General features: G+C 44.1%; 1 protein-coding gene across 1 annotated transcript in view; it reads right to left on the bottom strand.

The window, feature by feature from the left end:
- Nucleotides 1-5,754: 5,754 nt before the first annotated feature.
- The window catches only part of pitpnb (phosphatidylinositol transfer protein, beta), a 43,179-nt gene continuing 30,235 nt past the window's right edge, over nucleotides 5,755-18,698 (bottom strand). The window contains exons 11-12 of the mRNA XM_056281140.1: nucleotides 9,169-9,281; nucleotides 5,755-6,441 (exon numbers count right to left, since the gene is read on the bottom strand). Coding sequence (XP_056137115.1) covers nucleotides 9,234-9,281 — 48 coding nt within the window. The 3' untranslated portion in view covers nucleotides 5,755-6,441; nucleotides 9,169-9,233. The remainder of the gene's footprint in view (nucleotides 6,442-9,168; nucleotides 9,282-18,698) is intronic.

Raw genomic sequence — 18,698 nt, 5'->3', positions numbered from 1 at the left:
AAGTGGCCGGTGTGAACAAATGTCCAAAATAATGGCTATCCAAATTTAGCACCGTGGACCTTAAGACGCCGCTCTCGCGGCGGCGGCGGCGGCGGCGACCTCAGAGCCGACCAGCGGGCATGCCCTGCCCGATCGCGTCGGCCACGGAGCGGCTTGACAGCATCTCCTCCCCGGCTCCCCGGTCATGCGCCTCGCAAATGAACGCACCGGGCGCTGAACCGCCGCGCAAGACTCTGCCTCGCAGTCCCTCGGCCGCGAAATGTGCGTCTCCAGCGCTGGAGCCCGGCGTGGTTTTTATTCCAGCTGGGAGCGACTCACGGATACATCACACTCCGGTCTGGCGTTTGGCGCTGTGTGAGATCAACGCGTCCTGAGAGCCAGCAACAGGTTTTGCATTTCTGCAGCCACTTCCATCCACGAATCCTCCGCCAATCAGAAGGCCCGCAGAGCGCGGCGGGGGCGGGACGATGTGTTAAGGTGGTCCGCGGAGCGGCCTATACCGCACAGCGGCGGAACACGGCGGATCTTTAAAACGGGCCGCGGCGCGCCGGGCCGGGCCGGGCCGGGCAGGCTCCGCGTCCACTAATCCACCAACAATAACTGGTATTTTTATTCCCGTTTTTTTTTTGTTCAGTAGCCTCAGAGGATTTCTAAACAATTTCAGGCTATATTTGTGTTGTTTTTTTTTAAGCACACTAAATGACTCGGTGACGAGTATGCTGCCACACTGACGTCGGTAGGAGTGAATAGCCAACGGCAACGTGCGGGAGTCTTTTCTCTTTCTTCAAAATTCCCTCTGGCCCAGAACGACACAACTTGCAACAATACGACAACCGCCACAAACGCCAAACACTACAGCCTAACAAGTTTGCCCCTATTGGCGTGAAAGAGGGAGACAAAAGAAAACGGAGTTATCACGGAAATTAAGTCATTTTACGCCAATACGTTATTGAAAAATGAGAGAAATAGCCCCCCCCCCACTAGCGTCATGGTGAAACCCAGGACCCGGGCCGGCTCTCTGGCGGGGCAGAGGGAAGGCGGCTGATCGGAAGCTGATGCTGAGCGGCAGATATGAGGGGACGCCTTGGAGATCAAAATACATGGGGAGGGATGGGGAGGGACGTCAAGATAGAGACACTCTCCTGCTGCCGTATCACGCCACGCTGTATCCCTCCGACCCGTCTTAATCGCAGTAGTTTGGGTCTAGATGTGTGTGTATGTGTGTGTGTGTGTGGGGGGGGGGGGGCTCTGCGCGTTTGTATGTGTTCTCGCTTGCAGGCGTCCTTACATTGACGCCAGTCCCAAAGGGGGGGGGATAAAATCCCCCTTAAAAGACGATCTGAACTGAATCATGAGGACGGTACTGGACTCTGGTCTTGATAATCAATAGCGTTCTCTAAGTATTATACTGTGTTATGTGTTAGACGGGCCTTCACGGTTTTTTGTGGGGGTTTTTTCATCAGCGGCGGCGGCAGCAGGGTTTACGTCAGGATAATTTATGGGCAAAGTTTGGCAAGTGATATAAATTTATCTGTATGCAGCAAAGAGAGGCTGCAGCCCAATGGGGAGGTTATGACTTAGAGGCGTTTTCTTATAAGCGTGAGATTTCCCTCGCAAGGTCTGAGGCAGAAAAAGAAATATTCCCCCGTCCATAAAATGTTTTTTTCTCCTTTCCCATATCTGAATAACGGATACCAATCCATAACGATTTGCACATTATGAGAGTTAATAAAAACGTGTGTTCGTTTTTCACTTACCTATGCAAGGCACCATGATAGAGTAATCTAGTAGGGTTTGGTGCATCTCTCTCTCTCTCTCTCTCTCTCTCTCTCTCTCTCTCTCGCTCGCGCTCTCTCTCTCGCTCTCTCTCTCGTGCTACTTGCCACCATTGCTGTCCACTTGTGATTCTGGATGTGAGACCTCTTGAGATGTTTACAAGTCTTTGAGTTTATGTAGCTTTAACTTGAACGAGTTCACATCAACTGGCATTTAGGGGATAAGGTGTAATGTAGGCCTATATATATATATATATATATATATATATACTCTCGAAAAATACATTCACAATGCTCCTTCTCAAATCCATGGACAATGTAAAGCACCACTGCATTTTACCAACACTACACGGTAATACAAGAGACCACAGTCTACATCTCCAAAGGTTTAATGTTCTTTTTGTGTAAAATTAGGGCACCTCGGTGTCTTTGCAAGCTCTATATATATATATATATATATATATATATATATATAAATTCTGTGAGAAGAAAACACCACGTTATCCCTTTCCGTCAGTCTTTACTGTGGGCACTTTTTGGGGGGGAATTTTATCTCAGCAAGCTCAGTACCCACAGGGAATAAGTAGACGTTTATCAAAAAGACACAGTGCCACCTAGCGTCTGGCATGAGAAGGGGACGAATCAACGCCGGTTGAAACCGTCATGGTCAAACCTGTTTTTGAATCAATAACGGATACATCATATCTGGAACGCATTTCACACCATATAGATCCTGGAAGATCCTGTTTTGCACGCGTTACCCCTCGTGTTCACCCGTTCCCTTATTTTCTCATATGTGGAAGAGAGAGAGAGAGAGAGAGAGAGAGAGAGAGAGAGAGAGAGAGAGGGAGAGGGAGAGAGAGGGAGAGAGAGAGGGAGAGAGAGACTTACCACTTCAGTTCTTCAAAATAAAGAACGCCTTAGACTTATTTCTTCTTTATAACATCCAAAGTGTATGTTTGTATCTTTTTTTAAATGTCATGAAGCGTCCTCGACTTCCCCCACTTGACAACACATTCAGCTATCAAATAGCCAATTCATTCATTGTATACGTTTTCTATGCTTTCTGAAGACAATTCTAATTAATCGATATGCAACTGACAAGATTTCATTCCACGATAAATGTCTTAGTCTATATAAGTAACTGACACTTATTAAACCACAATGTCCTATTTCATTTTACCCAAGTTTACATGTAATCAAGTACGATAAAGCAATATACGATGACTGAAGGTGTTGGGCTGGGTATACGGTTATAAGCTTACTTGCTGTCTTTTGAGGCCTGGTGGATTGTTGAATCTTGTATTATTTTAATGCTTTCAGCACTTAGTGTACATTCAAGGTGTAAACCTTGCTGGAGGACTACCATGTCTGAGAGATAACTGAACATGGCACCATTACAGAGTTTCATTTTGACCAACCTTATAATGTGTGCTTCTACACTTTGGCCTTGGCAAGCGCCACTATCGAACGTGGTACCCCTGCATCCTTCATGGATGATTATCCTTTAACTGATACAGGCCCGGGCGGCGGCACAGTGGGGCGTGGTTAGTGCGGTTGCCTCACGGTAAGAAGGTCCTGGGTTCGAGCCCCGGGGTAGTCCAACCTTGGGGGTCGTCCCGGGTCGTCCTCTGTGTGGAGTTTGCATGTTCTCCCTGTGTCTGCGTGGGTTTCCTCCGGGAGGCTCCGGTTTCCTCCCACAGTCCAAAGACATGTAGGTCAGGTGACTCGGCTGTACTAAATTGTCCCTAGTGCGTGTGTCGGCCCTGTGATGACCTGGCGGCCTGTCCAGGGTGTCGTCCCCGCCTGCCGCCCAATGACTGCTGGGATATGCTCTACCATCCCTGCAACCCTGAGAGCAGGATAAGCAGTTTGGATAATGGATGATACTGGCCCATGGGTGTCATCAAATATCTTTATCAATATACCAGAAACAGTTGCTTAAGGGTCAAGTGTAGAAACTAGCTATTATCGTATTGCTTAGTCTGACTAATACCCCTGAGGCACTTGCTCTCTTGCTCCTGTCTGCAGCCCTTTTCAACGGAGACAGACAAGTATGACAAACTGATGGCACAGTCCCATTTACCCAACCCAAGTCCCCACTGAAGGTACATGTGGTACTGAGCTGCTGCTGAGGTTGCTCACAGCTATGGACAGCTTAAAAGGCTCTTGAGCATCCTCTCTGTGCCACTCTCTTCTGTTGTGATTTAGTAAACGATCCGTCTCAACATTTTGCCCAATAGGAATGAGTTCGCAGAGGAGCGTCTTAGTCGTTTACCCTTAATTCATGGCATTTACACAGCTTCTCTTTGAACAGACGTATGTTATCACTTGGGACTGCCCAAAGAGACGGTTCCTTCCCTTGGCAGGGACAGCGTCCTGTGCAATTGGGATATGGGGGGGGGGGGGGGCAGAGCCTGTGTGTGTGTCCTCCATGGGCTTGTCACTCAGTTGAGCCATCTCAATTCCTGGGTCAGGAAGGTTAAGCAGCATCTGTCATCCAGAGGAACGCCATTGTATTAAGGGGACGATTGCGGTATAAAGACCCCCACCTCCGCTCGTCTGTTGGCTGCACGCCTCTTCCACTTCTCCCACAACAACAGGAAAGACTGAGGAGAATCTCTAGGGCTAAACTTGACCCAAACTCGGAAGACAAGGAAGCACTCTGACATCATTGCCATCGTAGAGAGGCCAAAAATAACTTTCCTCTCCCAGAAAACCGGTGGCCCCTGTGCAAATCTGGCCCTGGGAGAGTCACATGAACAGGGTAGGTGGGGATCGAGTGAGACTCAGTGGCCATTTCCTCTTGTTACAGAGGCTCTCGCCCAAATTCTTTTTGTTTTTTTTTTTCTAAGCAGAGAACACTGCAGTGTAGTCAATCCAAACTCAGTTTGACCCATTTTTGAGAATTGTGACCTCTACTTACGAGCAAAGAATGAACTTATTTTGCACTGAATACCCAGCAGTATTCTTATTCCTGGCTGTGTCAGCTATAGAAATCTTCAGCAAGATGGCTAGGTGTCCTGCTGCGGGAAATCTTGAACCCCCTTGGAGAATCATCATCTCTATTCATCTGTTCCCTCATTTACTTAAACTACAGGAGCTCACTCCTGACATGTCCCTTCGTCTTCTGCGTGGAGAAGACACATGGCTGGATGGTGCCTGCCTGCTGTAGACTTGAGTGTGAGCTGTCACTTAACAGGAGGTATGTGGGCGGCTCTGCCCATCTCCACTTTTAGAAACAGTCATATTTGCCTGTTCTGGGGCAGATAGGACTGGCTTCCTTGCAGCGGGCACATGTGACCAATCTCCACAAACAAAACGGCGGATATCTCAGACGGCAGACTGGCTGCTCTTCCTGCTCTTTAGCACCGATTCCGTTGTTGTTGTGCGACACCACTGACCTCCGGGAGGCCAGACAGACGAGGCCATTCAGGAGTCACCAGCAAGCTTTCTGAAAGGCTTCTCTGACCAGAAGCGTATCTTACCGTGGGGCTATCCCCATTTGTAAATTCAATCTCCACTCAAAACAGTTCAAAACGATTTGTCAAGATAAAATTCACCAATATCTCGGTTTCACTGTAAAGGTGTGTCTAGTCGGTGACTATAAAAGTGCGTTTGTTATGAAGTTCGTTAGCCTACACTGGTGCCTTAAGGATGTCCACGCTGTGGCCCGGTGGACTTGGACAACTTTCCGGAAACCAAAACTTGTGCCCTACGAGTTGTTGTGCTGTGACATTTAAGGGATTTCTGGCTGCTACCGGCAGGACCATGGGGGAGAGAAAGAGGGATCTTGTTGTGGTAAAGATTTTAAAAGAAAGAGAATAGACATCAGTTCATCTTTTCAGCCCGTCTGTCAGCAAATTCATTCCACCTGAAGTAAATCTGAAGCAATCCACAATCCATCAAATGTACCGTTTAATCCCGTGTGGGCGCACGCTCAGTATTGTGAATCAAGCACAGCAGAATCAATACAGGTTTTGAGGTGAAATTTATTTGATATTTAGATACAACATGTAGACTTTATGGCACAAAATCTACGGAAAGAAAAGGCACAACATATCATACATTCACTACCATGTCCCCTGAATTTCAAAACATGATCAGAAACATTTAAAAGCAAGCTTTTCAGAAATTAAACAGTTGTAGATTTGATAAATCATGATCGTACTAGTTTTTTTTTCCTTGTGAAGACTCCCCCCTCCCATGTCGTCATTTTGACAGATGGTAAACCATTGATTTAGGCTGTATTCGTTTGCCAATGGGATTTCTATTCAATTGACAACAGGGGTTGTAAAGATGGAGACAGTGCTCATACTGAAGACCAGTTACGGTTTTGCACAGGACTATCTCTTGGAGAGGTATTCATGACAGCTGGGTACAGTTACAGAGATATACAGGCTTTATTTAAGTAGTCTCATAATGTAATCAGAGGCCACATCACCACCGCCTCCCTCCATGATACGAATGTATTGCCAATCTCCCCACTGAAATAATGAGTTACAGTAAAGGTTGTGATACACGAGGCAGCTTTTTGGGGAAACGTCACACGAGGCAACCTCAGCTTCGTTTCTGTCCAGCACATCAGAACAACGTCCGGTTGAATTCTACTGGATTTTTGTGTCTCACTTTCATGATGGAAATCGTTGCCTGGTTTTACATCGCCCTAAAAAAAAAGACTGTTAGGTATATCACAGCCCGAGACAAGTGCTGAACGCATGTTAATGAACCACATCAGCGATCTATCCATGCTCTTTGGGACAAGCCATCAATCCAGTACTGAGGAAGTGATCACGTCAACCCGTTAGGTTTACAAAATTTGTAAAAAAAAACCAACAAAACAAACAAAACAACAAAAAAGAAAAAAGAAAAAAGAAAGGAGAGAGAATCTTAGCCCCGCAAAAATATTCCAATCCAAGTACGGGCATGTTTGTTAAAAAAACAGTTTAGGTTAATAGTAATCCTAAACAAACCCACAATATGATCGCACAAGTTGACATGCACACTCACACAAACACAACTCTCAAAGAAAAAAAAAAAAAAGAAAAAAGAAAAAGAAAAACAAGTTAGTTGAGGACAGTATTTGAATTCTGAGTAACACTTGTGATGATAAACACTGCAAGTCAGTGCCACGTTATTTCATATTCTGGAAAAAAAAGGAGCTTCGCAGGAGTTAAGAAATCAACTGACTCAATACGGCATTATATATTTCCACCAAAAGTGATGGTTTCAGATGTGAAACTATAGCCCTCTGTAGCGACAATTATGCACTGGATTTCCTCGTTGCACTTTATTCCCGTTATTACTTGGTGCCTGCTGAAGGAAACGCAGCATTCAGAAAATACTCGAGGGAATTATATCAGGTATTGCCTCAGCGGTGTTGCGCCACTCGTGAAAAAACTTGCCTGGTAGAACTTTATGCAGATTTTTGTCTCACTTTGCTCCGTTTACGTTGCCCTGATCATTGCCAGTTAAGTGTACCAACAGCCTCAGAGATGTGCCAAACGCTTTAGTAAATCACACTGGTGACCTACTGATGCTCTTTGGGACAAGCAGACGACCCAGTACTGAGGAAGTGCTCACATTCACCCATAAAGTTTACAAAATGTAAACAACACAGCTCCTCAAACATGCGCCGGTACAAGTACGTGCATGTCTGCTTTACATAATGGGGGAAGGGGGGGGGATGCAGAGACTGAAAAGCAATCAAACGAACTCATGATCTGATCAGACAATTTAACAGACATGCACACCTACACACAAATAAAAAATAAGAAAATGAAAGAAAAAGAAAAATGCTATCAAGTTCCTACAACCTCAACAATATAAGTAGGGTCATCACAACCTTATCGGACAACTTCTCTGCTAAGCACTGAAATAAACACAAGAATGGGCTTCTTACCATAAAGTAACAGCTAAATGACTCGTGCTAACATTAAGAGGGCAGGGAGGGTCCCAGTCTGAGACAAGGGAGGTAGCTAGAGCAATAGCTGGCTGCAGAGGTACAGAGCAGTAAATATATTTATAAAAGGCCCAGATCGTAAGGCAGGCAGTGTGTGGTGCTGGTGTTGACTGGGTGAGGGCAGGGCTGCTATGGCTCTGTAAACAGAGCTAGCATGAAGCACACACAAGAGGCCTTGTGGAAACAGACTACCTGTTAGCCCTGCTCAGCAGGCCTCACCAAAAGGAAAACGCACACCACCTCAGAATCACTGGAGTAAGGCAGGTCTCAAGGGTGGGCTGGGTGAGGTGAGGTGAGGTGAGCAGAGCGGTGCAGTGTCGCTTGTGACAAAGATGGAAGGGGTGTAGCACCATCTGTGGCTGTTTTTCAGTGTGTTTCCTTCCTCTAGGGACACCCATTGGGGGATGAGGAGAATGCAGTCTTGTATTTAAGTGTGTGTGTGTGTGTGTGTGTGTGTGTGTGTGTGTGTGTGTGTGTGTGTGTGTGTGTGTGTGTGTTTACAATAGGGAGTGTGTGTTGGGAAAAAAAAAAGAAAAGAAAAAAAATAGGCCTGTAAACGCTTCTAAACTAGGATACTTAAGCTGTGCAAGCCTGCATGAATCTGCCCGGGATGAGCTTTTTAAGAGATCAGTCATTGCAAAGGCATCCGCATCTGTGTGAAAGCATATGTCAGTGTGAGAGCATGAATTCACCTGTGTTTCTCCTTGTGTGAGCATCCGTCGTGTGTGAGTGCTTTGAGTTTGTCCTAATTTGCATGGGAGTGAGAGCAAATACTTGCATGGACAGGATTGTCAGTGTTAATAAGATGCAGTGCTTTGAGCTTTGAGAAGGGTGGAGGCTGGAGACACCAAAAGTGTTGGTAATCTCTTAATGAAGGTTGTGGCAGGAAGGAACATGAATATGAGGGGGTAAATAGACTCATGCTGGGGGAATGCAAACCACTGAGCTAAAGTACAGCTAAAAGGGAGAAGTAGACAAAGCAAAGCAGAAAGGCCAGGGAGGGCACCGTCTTGAGAGGAATGTTTCCGAGGCCACTTTTACACAAAAGGAAAACTAAAATGGCAATAGTCTACAAAACAAAGTTTCCTCTCAGAGTGAAATAACAAGAGCTCTTGGTCCAACACCTGCCGTTGTGCAATCAAGCCAATTAAACTGCTTTGTAAATATTCATCTCTATCACAAGCAACTCCTCTTTTTTTTTTTTTTCTGTCCAGGACTAGGTCTTGTCAATATCATGGCACCAATATCTGTTCTTTCTCTGCCCAGTCAAAATTAACCAGGGGCTTATCTGCTAAGATCGTGTCGCTTTCTAGAAATCAATTCCTCAGTGGATAGAGTGTCTATGGGTGCAAGTTAGGGATCTGCTCTATTGATCGTCAGTAGCACAGTCCCCTCCCCAACAGCCTGAATCAGTAAAGGTAAAGGTGGCACCTTGGGAGCCCTCCTCAAAGTCTTCATCAACGTTGTCCTCATTGTTGGTTAAAATCCTTGACTTTTCACTCGTTGGCAGCACTGGTTCCTCGTACGTCGCCATGTTTGCGAAGCTGTAGTGAGAATAGGGGGAAAATAAACACACATAGTAAGGCGTGCAGCGGGGGCAGGTTTGTGGATGCATGTGTCAACAAGTGGAATTCTGCAAGAGTGAAAGCTTTGTTGTGAAAGAGGTCAGGTTTACAGTCATAATTCAGTACTACACTGGGACTCACAGCTTGCATCATGAATGACCGAGCAACTGGAAAAAAAAAATCTTATGTAAACTGAAATCTGTATCTTTTCTGAAAATGATGTGAAACACTGCTATCGAGCTCCTTGTTTATCTTCCAAATGGATAAAAGCATCACTTTCAGATTCTCCCACCCAGAGCCTGATGGCTTTAGAAAGTCAATTAGTGGTTGAATCTGATAGCTGAACACCTTGAACATTTCAAGCAAAGGGTGCCCCGAAAAAGGAGGAAAAGACAGATCTGATGAAACGGCATGAGAATTCATCCTACCACTTTGCCATCCTTTAAAACCTACCTCCAGTCCTTACTCAATCACAGACCCCTTTTCAACTGCAGAAATCCATTTGTATGTTAATGAGGGGAAAGGAGCCATCTTGAAGGCCTCTCCCCTCCCATCCCCTCCCAACTCTCCATCCCCCTCACCAGCACCACAGCAACGTTAGCACATTAGAGGACAGACAAGCCTGGTGCAACGCTCCCACCGAAGGGTGTTTCTCACTTGCCCAGTACAGTCTTACCACAAGCACCTAAACCCAAACTAGTGATACTGCCAAAATCAAATTATCACCGTATTTTTGACTGAATACCTCAATATTGATAATGTAGTGATATTCTGGTAATGACTACTGGTGCTTTCTTAAGATATTTACATACAAGAAATTGTTGAGAAATTATCATTAGCAATGTGGATATGATGACTAAGCAGGTAGAGGCATTCATTGTTCATTTCACTCTGCTAACACAATTTAATAACTTCAGCAAGTTTCATCATTTAACTCATGCAGCCTTTAAGACCAGGGAAAGACAACATCCAAGTTTTATCAGATTATAACGACAAGTAAAATCCCAGATGATCTAGTCTCATCACAATATCCATAATCTATCAATATAGGGCCATCTCTAATCCTAACCTAAATGACAGGCTCCGCTCCAGTCATCTCAGCTGTAGACTTAGTAAGCCTGCCTCATATTTAAAAAGTATTAGACAATCCTTCCTCTCAAACATTATTACACAATAATATTAATAATGCATGCACTTGGTCTGCTACTGTTGATAGGCACGCTAACTACCCTGGCACCAATAGCCCCCGAACCTCTCTCCACTTTTAAGTGCACAATGAATTGGAGTCGACACCAACGATTGTCCACTTATCTGGAGCGAGCAAAATGTGTCATCGGACAAGTGGATTGCCTTTAGTTGTCCTCCAATTGGACAGGTAAAAAAAAGTTCAGCAAACCAAAGATCATTCACAGCATTACCCCAAGCTGTAGTCAGCTCCAATGTGGCAATTATTGTAATTGTCGGGCAAAAAACACATCTGCAAAGGAGCTAACTAGCAAATGGGGGGGGGGGGATCATTATTTCTAGCTCCGATCAAAAATCCAGTTGTATTGGGGTTTCATGCAACTCCTACCATTTTCCAGGGGCGTAAATCTTCAAGTGCTCCGAAAGCGCTTAATCAAATAAATATCCCGATTTTATCCACTTCCTGTAAGATTCCAGCTTGTCTTGTTTCCCGCTGCCGACTAGTGGCAGTTTGTGCCGTCCTTAAAGTAACAAAAATCCACTTTAAATTAACGTCTCTATGCGTGCTCAATAATCCAGGTAAGAAGTGGAACCGGTTCACCTGGACACATGAACTTTGTGTCCAGACGAACTGATTCACCTTTCTGTGAGTCACTTTAAATGAAGGTGCGTCGGACCGTCGGTCAAACATCAAATATTTAACCTGCACGGCATAAAACATGTAAAAATCGAACACGGAGTACAAAGTTCTGCTCGATGGAGTGCTGCTGTCTAACACTGCACGTGGTGCCACCATTAATGGTCGGGGTTATACTGCAATAATAACCACAGCAATGGGATAGAAAGGCACTGCGTGGTCCGGCATTTTTCACTATTAAGCATTTATATTTTAAAAAGTCAAAAAAGATGAAAAGTCTAGACGATAACATGCAAAATGTATCACCGTTTCCCCTATCAATGGAGGCGCTTTTAAAAGCAATGGGCAAAAGCACATTTTGTGTCTTGCTAACAAGATATGGGATAAGTGCGTGCTCTGAACTTTTTCCAGGCTTGGTGGACAAGGTAAGTTTCAAACACTTTCACCGCTGTTTCCTAATGATCATTACTATTCACTGGGTTTTCTCCTCTTTAGTTATAGCTTCATCAAACCTGCTTATAATATTCCCCGTGGTAAACCCATTGTATAGGTATATCAGTGAGAAATAAGCCCCCCCCCCTTGTCAGCACTTGTAACGCCATCCTCTGTTGAGCTTTTAGCAGGAAATGGTGAAACTTAGCTTGTAGTGTTCGCGTAGACTTCCCATAGTCAAAACTTTTTTTTCAGAAAAAACACAATGAAAAATACCGGGGCACACAGCACATCTCTATAGCGTTAGCTTAGCTTGTTATTGTTGGGGTATAACCCCGATCACTACTGGCAGCACTGAGCACAATATTACAGAACAACAGCCCAGCTTGGTTGAATATAACACATTTCACCAGTGCACCTTCAAGTAAAGTTGATTTTTTTCTGTTGTTTCAGAGAGCGCAAACAGCCACCGCTCCACCGGAGGAAAACAAGCCATGGTGGACTTTCACAAGAAGTGTACATATTTTGGATATTCATGTGATTCAACAGTTTTACAGCTCTTGAATATAAACATCCTGAAAAATAGTAGGAGCTGCATGGGGCTATATTATTTCATAAGAGATGTTACAATTTCACATGCAATACTGAGTAGGAACATCCATCTCTCTCTCCCTCACAAAAAAAAAAAGAAGCCAAATTTACAGATTTGTGGTTTTTGCCTGGCAGCGACGGTATGATCTTGAAAAAAGCATGTGGTATGGGAATACGAGTTTTTTCATCCCATGAAGACTCACCTTTTAACTTATTAAAATTGATTTACCTTCAATAAAGTTCAATCTTCAGCGAAAATGAATAAGTGAATTTAAATCACATGGTACAGTAAAATCAACTTTCGTTGCACGTTTTCCTTTTCAGTGAAAAAGAAAACATCCATTTTCACGTTTCACTGACGTAGGATAAGTGAATGGCCAGTCCACCAACACCCATGCTAAAGGAAATACTGAGAAATAATGATGACGCACAGGGAGAGAAACAAGCTTGACAAAGTGGCCCAAGAAATTAATGTCAAGTTCTCGGTTTAATACATGTTTTATCGAGAGAAAAAAAAAATTATGAGCACTTGACAAGTCATCAACATTTCATGTCAATCAGAAAAAATTGCTTTCCCAGAATTATCTAAAAGTAATTTGGTGGGTGGGGGAACTGGTTAAGTTTTTTTCTGTTTTGTTGGACCGGTGCTATAATGTGAAAATAAAAATAAAAAGACCTTGAGGCAAAAAATAAATAAAAAAAGTAATTTGGTACACGACAGCTTAATACTACTGGCAACAAAACTCAAAGAAATTGTAAGACATCTTAAGCCATCTGCATGTCTCCTTGAATAATAGAAAAAATAGATAATAGCTTTCTCCTATCAGGCAATTTTCTGAAGGCTTTTAAAGCTCCAGTTATTAAGCCTCAACTAAAAAAAGAGCAGCCTGCATCTGTAACTGGCAACTACAGACCTTTATCAAATCTACCCTTCATTGGCAAAAATGACTGAAAAGTGGTCTACCAGCAATTTAGCAACTTCTTAACATCTAATGGTTACTTTGACAACTTCCAATTTGGGTTTTGGCTTCATCACAGCACTAGGACTGATTAAGGTTCTAAATGAGATTCGTTTGAACACTGATTCAGGCAAAATTTCAATCATAGTTCTTCTGGATGTTAGTGCTGCTTTTGACACCATTGACCACACAATATGTCTTGAAAGACTGGAAAAGTGTGTTGGACTTTTCACCACAGTCCTAAAATGTTTAAAGTCCTACCCACATGACAGAGACTATTTTGTTTCATTTGGCAACTACATATCTGCGCAACTAATGCGGAATTGCCCACATTTCGGGACTTTGGCCTCTTGTTTAACCTTTACATGCTCCTAGTGGACCAAATGATACAAAACTACATAACTACATATGCAGACGACAGCAAAATTTATAAGCATCCCTATGGTCCCATAGATACAGTGTTGAGGTATTGAAAAAAAAAAGTGACGAGGTGTGACTGAAATTTCTTTCATCTAAATAAAGTCAAAACTGAGGTAACTGTCCGCGGTGGTGTAGCGGTCTAAGCATCGGCTTTGTGTCAATGCAGTTGCCCACTGGGGACTGGGGTTCGTGCCCCGGTCTCGTCAGATTCGACTGTGGCTGGACTCGATGAAGCAGCAATAATTGACAACGCTGTCTTCGGGAGGGGGGCGGAGTTGGCTTGTGTTCGTCACATGAATGCATCTCTGTGTGTGTCGGAAAAAGCAGTGGTTCGGCCTGGAGTCGCCTCGTCACGAAAGTGGGGAGGCGGTCTCCTTCGAGACTGCCGGCTGGAGAGAAGCAGTTGGCGAACGCGTGCAGTACGGGGGTGGGTGTTTGAACTAAAATAGGGATAGACGGCCACTAAATTGGGAGAAAAGGGGAAAAAAACAAATAAATTTATTAAAAAAGCAAAACAAAACTGAGATAACTGTTTTTAGCAACGGAGAAGAAAGGCTAAAAGTCAGTACTCATCCTAACTCATCTGAAGACTAAAAACTGAGCTAGAAATCTTGGTGTAATTATGGATTCAGATGTACACTGATCGGCCGAAACATTAAAACCACCTGCTTAATATTGTGTAAGTCCCCCTCATGCTGCCAAAACCGCTCTGACCCAACGAGGCATGGACTCCACAAGACCTCTGCAGGTGTCTTCTAGTATCTGGTATCAAGACGTTAGCAGCAGATCCTTTAAGTCCTGTAAGTTGTGAGGTGGCGCCTCCATGGATTGGACTTATTTTTCCAGCACATCCCTCAGATGCTCAATCAAATTGAGATCTGGGGAATTTGAAGGCCAGGACAACACCTTGAACTCCGTCATGTTCCTCAAACTATTCCTGAATAATTTTTGCAGTGTGACAGGGTGCATTATCCTGCTGAAAGAGGCTACTGCCATCGGGGAATACCATTGCCATGAAGGGATGTAACTGGTATGCAACAATGTTTAGGTAGGTGGTACTTGTCAAAGTAACATCCACATGAATGCCAGGACCCAAGGTTTCTCAGCAGAGCATTGCCCTGAGCACCACACTGCCTCTGCTGGCTTGCCTTCTACCCATAGTGCATCCTGGTGCCATCTCTTCCCCAAGTAAACAAAGTACATTCACTCGGCTGTCCACATGATGTATAAGAAAACATGGTTTATCAGACCAGGCCACCTTCTCTCATTGCTCTATGGTCCAGTTCTGACGCTCACATGCCCATTGCAGGTGCTTTCAGTGGTAAACAGGGGTCACCATGGGCATTCTGACTGGTCTGCGGCTACGCAGCAAGCTGTGATGCACTGTGTTCTGACACCTGTTTATCATAGTCAGCATTAACATTTTTAGCAATTTCTACTACAGTAGTTCTTCTGTGGGATCAACCCAGACGGGCTAGCCTTCACTCCCCACACGCCTCAGTGAGCCTTGGGCGCCCATGACCCTGTCGCTGGTTCACTGGTTGTCCTTCCTTGGGAGCACTTTTGGTAGGTACTGACCCTCTGCATACCAGGAACACCCCACAGACCTGCCGTTTTGGAGATGTTCTGACCCAGTTCAGTCGTCTAGCCATCCCAACTTGGCCCTTGTCAAAGTCGTGCAGATCCTTATGCTTGCCCATTTTTCCTGTTTCCAACACATCAACTTCAAGAACTGACTGTTCACTTGCCGCCTAATATATCTCACCCCTTGACAGGTACCATTATAACAAGATAATCAATGTTATTCACTTGCCTGTCAGTGGTTTTAATGTTTTGGCTGATCAGTGTAAATATCAATAGTAATATCAAGTCAATAACAAAATCAGCTTATTACCATCACAAAAACCTAGCAAAGAATTAGAGGGTTCACATCAATGCAAGACTTAGGAAAAACTTTCCCACACATTTATCTCCAGTAAGCTATACTACTGTTATGGTTTGTTCTCAGGTCTCTGTTAACGCTCTCGCACAATTTCAGCTCATTCAGAATGTTACTACTAAGGTCCTAACAAAGACCAAGAAACCTGAACACATTACACCAATTCTCAGATCCCTGTGCTGGCTTCAAGTGTGTCACAAATTTCTCGACAGTTTAGCACCAACATACAACTCTGACTTGCTTTTACCATATGAACCTTCTCGACCTCTCAAGTCATCCAGGAATGGTCTGCTAACGATTGCCGAAGTTAAAACAAAACATGGTGAAGCAGCATTTAGTCATTATAGTACACATAAAGCAAACGTCCAGAAGACAATAAAGAATTGCCTCAACTCTGACCACTTTCAAATCAAGGGCAAAATCCTGTTTTTCAATGCCTTTAACTAAATCTTCAGCACACCGAGTTGCACTTTGACCATTTTCACCTTGCACTTGATCCAGCACTTGAACCATTCTATTATTCTATTTTCTAACCTTACATTATTTTTGAAATTATTCTCATGTTTTTCTTTTACTAGGTTTTTACATTTCCTTCTCATTCTGCATTTCTTATTCAATAAATTTTTATGCCTTATGTAAAAGCGCTTTGAATTGCTAATGCATGAAATGTGCTATACAAATAAACTCGCTTTGCCTTTAAAGTCTGCACAGTTAAATCCTAAGGACGTGGACTTTCTGGAAGCTTGTGATGAAACCATGGATTTAGGAGAGCCATGGATCTCAGGGTGGGTGGTGGGTACCATTTTGGGAGTCTTAACACTCCTTCACACCGTCTTATATAGACTCACTGTGACCCTGTTGATCCTTAAGCCCAGAGGCTCAGGCCTGGTTGTCTTCCTAACCACAGCCCTCTTTGATGGCACTCGCCAGTTTACTTACTCCAGGGGAAAATGGGAAACACATGCCGGTTTGGGCGAGATGAGAGGGGGAAAAAGGCAAAGCACAAAATACTCTGTGTTGGTAGTAGGCCAGGAATGTTTGAGCCTGGCCCACTTTGGCCAGTCCAGCCTGATTCCTCCCTTTTTCTCCTTGTACGGCCAAAAGCTCTCAGACTGATATTTAGAGCACGGCCAAAAGGGAACCAGTGGTATGGCCTTACAGAGAACGTTATACAGAGGAATGAGAACATGTGATGCCAAAGAGGACCGTTTTTCTTCTGTCTTGTGTTCTCTATGGTGATTCTTTGGATTGCGGGTACAAGGCTTGAAGTAGGCCTCCTTTGTATGTTTCTGACTGCTGGCCACCAACTTAAGAGCCCAATGCAATACTGAGAACAGTTTGCACAAGACGTCTGAGAGTACACATATTGAAAATGCATTTAAGTACACAGGCACACCTAACACACACACACACTCACACAAACCGTGACTGTCAGCAATACAATATGGCAAATATTTAATGTTTCTCCGAGATCAAATGGCATTGATTAATTAATACAGACTGAGCTAGGGAGGTGCATATAAATACCCACATTCGTGCTCATACAAACAAAGTGGACCTTAAAACCCTTTCTCAACACCACCGTATGGAGTGAAAGCAGCACACCAATGAAGCAATACAGAAACCCCAGAAGAAGAACACAAGGAATGCATATGACTTAACAGAGAAGTAAGCAAAAAGGGCTCTACCAGCCACTGCCTTCCAGCAGTTAAGACTTACAGTCACCCTTAGACCTACAAGTGGCCCAGCTACTCCTCTGCAGCTTTCAAGCCTCGCACAGAGCCCTTCTTACGAATCTAGACACAAAATCATACGATCAGTAAGTCTGTGGAGGCAGTTAGGATTTGGGGGGAGGAGCAAAGGGTACAGAGTTTTCAGTGAAATACTTTAAATGTTTGTGGACTGTCTTAGCTCCAAGCCATGTACACACTTCCTAAAGTGGAAGACAATCATGGATGTGAAGCATTGTTACAAGCCTGCAATTTTATAGCAAAATATAATGAATGGCTATGGAAAAAACATCTATCCAATGCAGTGAAAAAATAACATGCCAAAAAATATTCACCATTTGGCAGGAAAATCAATAACCCCGGTAACCCCATGAAAAGATGTTCATGGAGAACAGATAAGACAGGTTTGAGGTGGGCATAGACAGAGCAGAAGGTGGAAAGTTGTGTTCCAACACTGGTCCAAATGAGAAGGCCAACGGTGTTAGGTGTGTTTAAATGCAAAGTGATATTCTGTTAGCATTTGGGATTTTGAATTACTCAACTCTGACTTGTCACATGGAATCATACCACCATTTTATTACCAGGGTTCCCACTTTTTAAAAAATAATTTTCCAGGATATTTCAAGGACATTTTCTATTACTTTTGCTTCGCTATACATGACAGCTGTTACTTGCAGAAGATCATTATTCAGTATCAATTATCAGCGGAAACCTCAATAGTCTCTAAATACAATCTTAGTGGCTAAAAATATGCTATCTCAGCTAAAACTTGTTCAAGTCCTCCTCCAGTCATGTTTTAAGATATAAAATGCTCTGCTTGATATATTAAATTGATGTTTTTTTCTGCAAAATAAGTTAAATTATCTTGCTAAAATCCTGAAAATCACATGTACCCCTCCCCCATTAAATCTTTTTTTACAGAAATAATGAATATGCAAATTATCCCCGCCCTTAATTCATATCTCCCCAATCCCCCGCCTGCAGCTCCCCACCCGTCTGCCACTCACCTGCAGTGAATATACCTGCTCACTGTTGACTCTTCTCATTAAACCTCTAACCTCTGCTTGTTTTGTTTTGCTTGCTACTGTACGCTACACAATGGCAAGTGGTAATATAGCAGTAATTCAGCCATACATGTTAGATCCGGAAACTGATTCCAAAGAAGAAGAGCAAATTGGACAGGGTCACTGTGGCTTGTTAGTGCCAGTGGGGAGAAGGACACCTGAGGCAAGCTGACATGATTGTGGAGCCTTTATCCTCCCTGCTGGCTGCTGAGCCACCGGTTTGCTCTCTTGGGCCAGCCTGGCAAGTGGAGCCTCACCGCTGCCGCCGCCACCACCACACTAGGTGGAGGCAAATGTACCAGAGACCGAGAAGGACACGATTGATGAGAGAGACAGTAGGCTGACGCAGCTGGAGAGAGGGAGGGAAAGCCGTAGCCGAGTGCTGGGCTGTGGGCACGGGATCGAGGGAGATGCTGCGCGTGCCACGGACAGCACAGCA

Source organism: Lampris incognitus, chromosome 1 (assembly GCF_029633865.1).
Source record: "Lampris incognitus isolate fLamInc1 chromosome 1, fLamInc1.hap2, whole genome shotgun sequence".
Classification (NCBI taxonomy): Eukaryota; Metazoa; Chordata; class Actinopteri; order Lampriformes; family Lampridae; genus Lampris; species Lampris incognitus.
This window is presented reverse-complemented; position numbering and strand designations above follow the sequence as displayed.